At 35.0% G+C, this 11,096-nt stretch overlaps 1 protein-coding gene across 1 annotated transcript in view; it reads left to right on the top strand.

Annotated features, from left to right (window-relative positions):
- The first annotated feature begins 741 nt into the window (after positions 1 to 741).
- The window catches only part of LOC129759877 (trithorax group protein osa), a 28,770-nt gene continuing 18,415 nt past the window's right edge, over positions 742 to 11,096 (top strand). Inside the window, exons 1-2 of the mRNA XM_055757416.1 lie at positions 742 to 783; positions 2,317 to 2,467. Coding sequence (XP_055613391.1) covers positions 742 to 783; positions 2,317 to 2,467 — 193 coding nt within the window. The remainder of the gene's footprint in view (positions 784 to 2,316; positions 2,468 to 11,096) is intronic.

Raw genomic sequence — 11,096 nt, 5'->3', positions numbered from 1 at the left:
TGTCTCAGGTCTAATGTCTCATGTCTCAGGTCTCATGTCTCATGTCTCACATATCAGGTCTCAGGTCTCATGTCTCTTGTCTCATGTCTCTTGTCTCATGTCTCGTGTCTCATGTCTCATGTCTCAGGTCTCATGTCTCATGTCTCAGGTCTCATGACTCATGTCTCATGACTCAGGTCTCAGGTCTCATGTCTCGTGTCGGAGGTCTCATGTCTCAGGTCTCATGTCTCAGGTCTCATGTCTCAGGTTTAATGTCTCAGGTCTAATGTCTCATGTCTCATGTCTCATGTCTCATGTCTCATGTCTCGTGTCTCATGTCTCGTGTCTCAGGTCTCAGGTTTCAGGTTTCAGGTCTCAGATCTCAAGTTTCTCATGTCTCGTGTATCAGATCTCGGGTCTCATATTTCAGGTCTCAGGTCTCAGGTGTCAGGTCTTAGGTCTCAGGTCTCAGGTCTCATGTATCACGTTCTTAGTCTCAGAGTTAAGATTTTCCCAACTACAAAAAGATTCTAAGTGTTTTCCTTTGAAAAATATTTTCTCTCAAAAACTGTGTAAAAAAATCGCGTTAGCGTTTCCTATTTTATTCGCTTCCGAGTGGAATTTTGTATCTTCTTTTGACTTCGTGGAGTGAGGAGGAATATTTTGTTCTTCTCTTGTTTCTTATTTTACTCATTCAAGTCAACCAAGTTAGGCTGCCATTTAGATGAGTGTAAAGATGGAATTTTGTTGAAAGTTTGAGCAATGCCAATTTCGCCAATTCTGCTTATTCCATTTGCGAACCATGTAAGTTTGCTACCTATGGCATAAGATTCGATCTGGGAATTCATTAACCTGCATCTTGATCAAGATTCAGTTTTTATATAGATGACTGGAGCTTAATGTATTGCAGAGCTTTTTTTTAAAATAGGGTATTTCTAGGGTCGTCAGGTGAGACCTTTGCTCTGCAATATTTTGCATATAAATTACCTAAATGCATTCCAAAATATCATGTTTTGATTTTTTTTTGTTTTTGGTATTTGAGAAATGCTTTTATTTTTTTTTTTTTAATTTCGGGTGTTGGAGGGAAAACAAAACAATTGTCACCGGGTGTAAAGAAGCCAATGATTTCATTTTCAGGTAGTTCTCTCGAAAAAATCGCAATAAAACAAAGCTTTGTCCAGCTAACCCAGCTATGAAGGCGAGGGTGGAAGTTGAAAAACAGGACACATCCGATCGCTAATTAGTTCCCTCAGTTTCATCAGAACGCACGTGGGTCGGCCTATAGGTATAACAGGCGCACTCGCACGCAACTCCCCACCCAAAGTTTTCCAATGAATAATGAGGTAATCCTCCCGGTAATTTTTTCTGTTTTTCTTTTTTGCATTGATGTTGCTACGAGTATTATTATTACTATTCCTACCGCGCCCGATTGGAAAGTGTGCATTATCAGCGACCCGGGATAAACATTGCCCACCGGGTGAAAATAAAAACCTGCCAACGAAATGAGAAAAATGTGGATTAAGGCAAATATTTGAACAAATGCAGCATAATTATATCGAAAATTGTATGATTTCGTTGGATATTTATAAAATTGGAAAATAAATTATGTTTGCCCGATGCACACAACGCAGAGCCAATATGTGTGTGTGTGTGTACGCAAAAGTCGATGTCAAGCTGTGTGTGTTTGTGTGTGTATATTTATTTGTGTGGGGAAACGTATGTATGTTTCAGCAAATTTGATATCAACGTCACTGGACCGACCACCGGTTATGTCCTATGTTGTAGGTGTGGTTCTGTGCGTGGGAGGACGGTCCAGGTTCAACAAATCGATTCTCTGTTGCAGCCTTTGTTGGTTTCCATAGGAGGGTTATGTCCTGTTTTGTGGAATCCTCCTGAATGATGAGAAAACTGACGCATCATTGATTTTTGTTGCTGATGATTTCGTTTTTATGTGTGTTTTTTTTCGCAATCCGTTGCTGTTATTTGCTCGATTCATCCTGTTGATATTACGAAATGAAATAAAAGTTTTCAAAATGTTTTCAGCGGAAAAACACAATCACCCGGGAAAGGTGAGAGCACTTAAAATGATAAATTCTTTGTTACGGTTCAGAGCTGTTTTTTCTGTTGATTTTGCTTTCAGGGAAAACATATAATAGAAGTGCTTATTCATTTGACTTTTTTCCCAAACTTTCTATCAATTTTTAGGCTAGAATAGTTCTAGCAAGCATCAACGGTTTTGATGCTTTTGTATAACTGAATGAACATCAACATTTCCAAGTAGCACCGGGTTTTCCATTATGCCAAAACTAATTCATTTTTTTTTATCTTTTTTTTCAGGATTCGACCGGCCAAAACAGCAATGACAGCTCGAGTGGCGGTGGAACTGGCGGCGCCTCTGCGGCTCCCGGAACGCCGAATTCTCAGGGCATGAGGCCCAGCCCTTCGCCGACTGGTTCGTCAGGGTCCCGATCTATGTCGCCGGCAGTTGGTAAGTTGACAGAACAAATGATTTTTAGAAACATTCATTTGATAGATGAAATTTTAAAAATTACAATTCGAACGGTTCAGATTAGAGTGTTCATTTCTAAACCAATTTCAAGTTCTTGGAATTCGGAAAATTCAAAATTGTGTATAGGATAAAAGTATTTTAAAAGTATCATGATTTTCATAAAAATAACTTTATTTTCTCCGCATTGATGATTTTTAAATTACTGGATCCTGAAATATCCTGTATAATCCCATTCCTATGAATTTTTTTTTGAAATAAGTATAATCTCAATCAACTCTTTTAAGGGTTACAACATATGGTAACTTAAAAATAAAAATTAAAAATACAATTTAAAGAAAAGATACCCAACCATGTGTTTCAAATAATTCAACGTTGGTCCTGATTGACCTCTGATGTGAAGAAAATGAGTATATTGAAAGCATAATTGGGTAAAATTACAATCGCTGGGGTAAAATACGCTGCATCCAATAATCGGTGGCATTAAGGGGGGAGTAGGGTCTAACGGATAAAAAAACACCATTTTCACGCATTTTTTAGACCTATCGTTCAAACAAATGTATTCAATTTTTTTGCATTATACAAAGCATTGTTAAAAGAACATTTAGTAATTTTTCGTAGAAAAATGAGCCGGTGACGGAGCACTTTCGAGGATGCCTTTTAGAAAACAGGATTTGCGGTGGACACTGTATATCAGCACAGAATCATCTGAAGTCAAAAAATCAGAGCAAAATATTTTTAATAGATGTTTCTCTGGACCCCAACGATTTTATTTAACTTAAAAAATATTTTATGAAATTTTTGTGGCTGTTTGTAGTAAAAACTACGATTTTTCACGAAAAAATCCGCCATTTTTTATCTGTAAAATCTCCCCAAAGTAAAAAAAAATCTTTGGGGTTTGGTATTTTATATGTAGAAAATATGTTCCAAGTTTGAAAAGAATCGGTGAAGTAGTTTTCAAATGACGATGTCCACTGACTTTTAAAATGTGCTTTCGAGAAAACGCGTTTGAAGTTTCTGCTCTATAATTAGATTAGAAATTAGATAAGAGATAAAGGCCTACAATTTCTACAGTTTTGCTTCGATTGACTTGAAAATTTGACACAACATGCTTGAAATGTTTTACAATCAGAAAATAAAAAAAAAATCTTTTTTGAAAGTGTTAGACCCTACTCCCCCTTTAAAAAAATGATTTTTAAAACTTTGATAATAATTACCTATGACAATTTTCAAAATTTGTCAAAATATCAATTTTGTTGTTTTGAAATTTTTGTCAATTTAAATAAGTTTTCAATTTTGTAATTTTGCCAGTTGACACTTTTGTCAATTTTAATATATATTTTTTTTTCAATTTGATCACTTTTGCATGATTTTTTGTTAAAATTGACAGATTTCACAAAATTAAAAACAAAGCAACAAAAATTCAAAATAATTAGCAAAACTGACAAAAATTTGAAAAATTTACAAAATTGACAAATAAGATAAAAAAATACAAAATTACAATAAATGATCAAATTGCCCAAATTGACAAAACTAACATCAATGGCAAAACTGACAAAATTGACAGAATTATTGATCAAATAAAAAAAAAAAAGATGAAGGTGATAAAACTGACAAAAATGAAAAAAAAGGACCAAATTGACACAATGCAAAAAATTTATTAAAATTACCAAGTTAACAAAATTGACAAGATTTAAAAAAAAATTACAACACTGACAAAATCCACATTGATGAAATTAACTTATTTGACAAAATCAACAAAATAACCAAAATTTACAAAACTGCTAAAACTGACAAAATAAACTTGACAAATGTGAATTTGGTCGTTATTGTCATTTTGGTCATTTTTGTAATTTTTGTCATTTTTGTCGTTTTTTTAAAATTTTGTCATTTTTGTCAATTTTGGTAAGTTTTGTCATACTTTTTAATATTTGACCATTTTTTTAATCAAATTTGTAATTTTTGTTAAATTTGCCAATTTTGCTAATGTTGTCACATTTGTAAATTTTATCATTTTTGGCCTTTTTGTCAAATTTGCTATGATGACAATTTAGTCATTTTTGAAGGTTTGGTCATTTTTTTCAATTTTTTTTAGTCAATTTAACCAATTTCATAATTTTTGTCGATTTTGTCATTTTTGAGAATTTTGTTAATTTAGTCGGTTTTGTCCATTTCCACAATTTTGACAATTTTGTCATTTTTGACATTTGTGTCGTTTTTATCAATTTTGTAAAATCTGTCAATTTCTATAAAAATAACATTGAATTTTCTAGCCTGAGATTTTATTGATGATTTTTGAAATTGAGTGAATTTTGCTTGCGCCTAACCATATCAAACAATGCTCGATTCGAGATGCCAGATGAATTGTTAGGAAAAAATGTAAAAACTTGAAAATTTTCGATGAAATTAAATTTCATTTTACCGTGCCTTTTTCCTTCAGAGAGCTCTAAAAACGTAACTAGAATAAAATATTGATAACTGTAAGGCATAAACGGGGGTTTTTATTTTTTTTTGTGTTTTGAGTTTAGAAAAAAATAAATAAATCGTGATTTGAAATGTGAATTTTTGATTAGGAAACAATTAAAGGTGTATGTTTTTAATATACCGAAAATTATGAATTGTTTTATGAAAATCGGTAAATTCACTTGAAAATTACAATAAAATAAGAATAAACAAACAAGTTTTTTACCATTTAAGAAGGTTGTTTTCTAATAAACCTGTCTTACCAATATTCAAACTTATTGAGTTAACTTTAATGTTATTGTTAGCTCAAGGGAGAAGTATTTTTAGCGCCCTGAACTCGAATAAATTGCCAAATTTGGATCACACATAAAAGTTTGGTGATATGGAGTTTATAAATATGTCAGTTTTAAGTGAAATCATTTATTGATTATAATTAACTATGAAACCTACATTTAAAATCTGATTCTGATTTTGTTTATTATACCTCATTCAATCAAGGATTAATATTTATATGAAGATGATGTGTAAAACGATTAGATTTGTGCTTTGAAAGATTTCTAAAATTTAATTTGGTTTTTAGAAATTCGTATAATGAGGAAAAATTAACAAATAGAAAACATGTACAACTTTTATTCGCAGTATACAAAGTTACTTGAAGTCTTAAGGAAAGTTGAAAATTGATTTAAAACTTTTGTTTTTCAATTTTATGTTTTTCCTTTGAAGTCAAAAGGGCAAAACTTTCTCAAATAATTTTTACCTTTTTTCAAAAGTAATTTGTATAACAAAAGTTGATAAAAAAATTACATATTAAGATTCAGAGTTCTCAAATGATTCAAAATTACGTTTAAATTTTTAAACTGTGACCCAGAGATGGGTCTTGACTCAAACATTCAGTCAGCGAAACTTTTTTTTTTGTAGAGAAATGAATCCAACTGTGTTAGATGAAATTTCAGGGACTAGATAAGAGAAAATCGATGTTGAAAAACATGCGAAAAAAATTCGCCTTGTCTCCCGGTAGGACTTGAACCCACATTTTGCGCCTCTCCGGGGCCCATGTATTAACATTATACTACAGGAGACCAACCTGGCGTATGAATATTATACTGGTTGAGTGTCGATGTCTATCGGAATGAAGGGAATAGTTCTCCCATGTGATAATAATCATTTTTCTTGGTCTATTTCTATTCCCATCATTTCTGTACAAACACGTGAAAAGGATCTATCTCCATATATGGCGAATCGAGAAAAACGCGTTTGAAAAAAATACAACCTATTTTAAATCGCTAATTAAAAAATACTTGAAATTTTTTATTTTTATAATAGCTTAACGATTTTTAGGAGCATCCTCTGTATGTTGGAATAGAGGAATATCAATTTTCATGAAAAAACAACGCGCTATCGTAGATAGAACCTACTTCACGTAACATTTTGTCTAACCTGTTTATACACCCTTTGCTATTTTCTTATTTTTAGCTTAAGTTACAAGCTCGCATTCATTTGTAACTATGTTTTTATGTTGAATAAAGAGTTAAATTGATTATTATGAGTTTGTTGGCGGAGTAGTAGCGAAAAATGGTTTCGGAGTAAAGGGTGTATATCCATGTAATGGCAGTTCTGGTTTAAGAATGTTTATAGATCCTTTACTCAAATTGAGTTTTTAATGTAGCGGAATATTATTTTCTCAAAAGGGTTTTACCGTTAAGTAGTGCAAGTGTTGGCCTGTCGCGTGGTACTGAAAATGGTTTTTGTTTACTTTTGGAGATAGATCCTTTTCACGTGTTGGTACAGATTTCATCTTACGGTAGTTGGAATCAAGTTTGGACATTTTTAAGTACGGCAAGATTTGCATTGCCTTTAAAATTCATTGGATCTCAGAAACATGTAAATTTCATTGTCTTGGGTATTTTATCAAAACCATTTTGAACGTGATGTTCAGCATTGAGAAGAATAAGGCCAAAAACATAATTGATGCTGAAATTGGTTTCTTGAAGAATATCGTGAGAGGTTAACACCTGTTACCTGTTACCTGTTACCTGTTAGTATTCGATGTATTAATTCTTAAGTTCAAGTGATTCGTTCCAAACTCTGTTCTTGTTTAGTTACACTTCTTAATAAAAACCCATTCTAAAAACGAGGTAGGATTTTCGTATGTCAAGTTTATAGTTTTAATACAAACGGTTAATTGAATTGCAAATCGGAATTTACAATTAGAAATTAGTTTCAATTCGTGAACGACATATAGTGATCACTGAAATGTCTCAAGTGATTTAATACTAAATTCCGCCGAAGGCGAGCCAAATTTCTGACTGCCTTGTTAACACTTATTATTAAACACACTTTTTAAGATCAAGTAAATCCCGATACTACGGTGAAAATTTTACTTGGTAAAAATCAACACGTGTGGGGGGGGGGGGGGGGACTTTAGAGCCGGAAACCCCCCTCCCCCAGTTCGCACGGCCTTGGTTTGAGCTGGAAAAGATTCAAAATTATTTAGATTTTAATAGATTTATTCAAGTGTCGTATTTCATTTACGAAAATGCACTTCTGAAATGTCTGCTATTATGTGAGAACTGTTTGCACATTTTTTTGTAAATTTTTGTAAATATTTTTTTCCGTCGGATTGCCTTGCACTTGCAAGCACCTTCTCATAACAAAATATTGCTCAATAATTATTAAAAAATAACATGAGCAGCTAATTCCCATTGAAGTATATGCTTGTTCTCAAAAGATTTACAAATGCTATATCACGAAATTCGATCTCATGACCTCTGGCTTAGAAGAATTGAACGCTATCCTCTAGTCGACGGTCGGCGGCAGAAACTCTACTATGGAGGACTTGGTGGGGCTACTGTTTGGTATTGGACAGGTCTTTCGATGCGAACGAAAGGCTTGCATCGCGCAACGTAAGGTGTGAAAAAAGGAAGAGAAAACGGAGAGAAAAAACTAGTTTTATAGCTTAAAGCTCGAGACGAATGAGTAGCATTTGTCTAGTTTGTTTCAATTTGCTTCCACGAACGAAATTCACCGATCGTTCCCAGGAAAAAGCTTCTTGAGCACGAACGGCATGTGAGAAAATAAGATGGTGTGCATCGTTTTTGGACGGCGAACTCTGATCGTGGAATCTGCGATCTCTTCGCCCAAAAATATTCCAGTATCTTCACTTCAGCTTCAACATCCCCAGAACATTTAGCTAGTGCTGTCAGGAACGTTTCGCCATTGGACTTTTCAATAAATGGTATTGAAATCGAGGAGGCATTCATCTCTGAAGCAGCAGCGAAGCTCAAGAATTCCTTTTCTACGGGCCCGGACTGGATACCAGCTGCTTTTTTGAAAAGATTCATGCCTGTTTTGCTGACCCCTATTCGGCTCATTTTTCAAGCTTCGCTTGATAAAGCCATCTTCCCTCTACTATGGAAGGAAGCTTACATGTTCCCGGTTCATAAAAAAAGGAGATAGGAGAGATATTAACAATTGCCTTGGAATCTCTGCTTTATGTTCTATTGCCAAACTATTTGAATTGGTGGTCTTGGATTCTTTTTTCACGTCCTGAAAAAATAACATCTCCAATGATCAGCACGGATTCATGCCCAAACGCTCTACAACAAGTAACTTGTTAACGTTCACTTCTATTGTGCATGGAAGTTTCGCTGCTAAATCTCAAACTGATGCAATCTATACCGATCTGTCCGCTGCATTCGACAAAGTGAACCATGAGATTGCCATCGGAAAACTCGAACGCTTAGGATTCTGTGGTACGCTACTGCGTTGGTTCCGCAGTTACTTAACCGGTCGTTAATCGATTGTTCGAACGGGTGACACCTTTCCCAGGCCACCTCTGGTGTGCCCCAAGGTAGCCATCTAGGACCGATCATTTTCCTAATTTATTTCAACGACGTGTTGTCACCCCTTGGAGTCCCCAAACTTTGCTATGCCGATAACCTAAAACTATTTGACAACATTAACGCCCACGACGACATAAATTTTCTGCAATGTCAATTCAACCTCTTCGCTGATTGGTGCGACATTAACTGCCTGCCATTAAACCGCAGCAAATGTGCAGTCATCAGCTTTTCTCGTAAGCGGCGGCCTTTAATTTCGGAGTACTTCCTAGGAGACGAACCCAACTCACATGTGAACCACGTTAACGATCTTGGCGTAATCTTAGATCAGTGCCTGGAATTCAAGGCACACACCAACTACGTGATTGACAAAGCATCCAGAAGTCTCGGTTTCATTTTTAGAGTGGAGAAGGACTTCAAGGACGTGTATTGCCTGAAAAGCCTATACTGCAGCATTGTTCGCTCCATCCTTGAATACGAATCAGCTGTCTGGTGTCCCTACTACCAGAACGGTGTCGATCGGCTCGAGGCTATTCAGCGGCGATTCTTGCGATACGCCCTTAGACACCTGAACTGGCAAGACACTTTTCGCTTGCCTAGCTACGAAAATCGATGCCGTCTCATAGATATCGATACTCTTCAAGCCCGCAGACAAGCAACACGTGCTTCATTTGTCGCCGACCTCCTGACATCGCGAATCGACTGTCCCACGCTACTGGAGGCTGTTCCGCTTAGTGTACGACCCCGTGGTCTTATAAATCTGGATCTTCAGTTCTACATTCCCATTACAGAGCTAACAGCGCTTTCATCGGCGCAATGAGATCGTTCAACCGTTTCTCGGTGCATTTTGATACGGGCCTTGAGAACCCCATAGTTAGACTTAATGTTATGTTTTCAATTTTAATTTTAAGGAATCATTTGGATCAACATGTGATCCGTTGATAAGAAATAAATAACAATTAACAAATCGTCTGCGTCTCCGTGTCGTTTTCCCTTTCTCAGAGCAATCTATGCTTACAATTATAGCGTTGGGCGAAGGATGGGACTTACAATCGCTATCGTAGCATGCGATGTGAAAATCAAGTCCCTATGATAGACTAATTTAACTTTGGGTTTGTACCCCTTGATACAATCCAATTCATTTTATTATAAAACGAGGTTTCTGTCCCAAATTTTTTAATCTGGTTAGGCTAAAAGCTGAACTGCAATACAAACCGAATAAAATTAAAAGGGCAAAATTTCAATGTTGTCATTTTGTCGAGGGCTCTCCCATCGTTTACTCACGGGAAATTTTACACCTATAAAGCGGGCCGATCGCCTATCGTGCCTATGACGTCATGAAAAATATGGCGTCATATTTTGGATCATCGTGATTGCTGGATATTGCTCAACAAGCAAGCAAGCCAAATGGGCACGTTTTTTGGAATGGTCATTTGATGATGTTTAATATGAAAAACAAATTTCAAACTATTTTGTTTTTTTTTCTTTTATAGATGGAAGAGAAAAATATCAATTTTTTAAGATCGGGGCTTGTGATATAGCTTAGTTGGCAAGTTAGTTGCTTCCTAAGACGATGTTCGTGAGTTCGAGCCCAAGAGTAAACATGGGACACAGTTGTAGCGGATAAGTTTTTCAATGACTGTCCGCCAACTGCATCGTTGACATAAGTCGCGAATGACATAAAGATGTTAAAACGACTATAATCGAAACAAAAAAAAATTTTTTTTAAGATAAAAATCATTTTGATTGTGCAGCCCAGTTCCAAAAAAGGGTCCAAAAAAATTCCCGAGCAAGCTGGTTCGGTCGCTCGTCTGAATGAGTTTTTTAATTCTTGCTGTCATGGGTTTACGAAACGGAAGTTCTAAATTATGAATTTTGCAAAATAAAAAATTCCCATTCTTCTCGTAAATAGCATTTCTTCATTGAAATTGCTTGGTTTTATAAATTATTTATCACCACATGGTTGAAATTTAGAATGTGGTTCTTCATAACAATCAAAGACTCAAGCTTGTTATGCAAAAAAGCTTTCAACATTTGTTGTCATGCACATGGTAAAGCAGTACATAAAGTATTGGGATTGAATACGACTTGGTCATATCAATTACATTTTTATGTAATTTATCAGAACCTTCAAAAATCTTTCTATGCTTTTTTGCAGATTTTTATATTCTGCTAATGATGGTGAGAATAAGATTAGTTGTTTCATTTAATTTATGATGTTTGTCACCAATTTGATCCTCTAGTGAATTATAAACTTTTTAATAAAAAGTAATACCTAATTCTAAAAATATTCGATACTGTCGTACTAA

This window comes from Uranotaenia lowii, unplaced genomic scaffold, assembly GCF_029784155.1.
Source record: "Uranotaenia lowii strain MFRU-FL unplaced genomic scaffold, ASM2978415v1 HiC_scaffold_299, whole genome shotgun sequence".
Classification (NCBI taxonomy): Eukaryota; Metazoa; Arthropoda; class Insecta; order Diptera; family Culicidae; genus Uranotaenia; species Uranotaenia lowii.
This window is presented reverse-complemented; position numbering and strand designations above follow the sequence as displayed.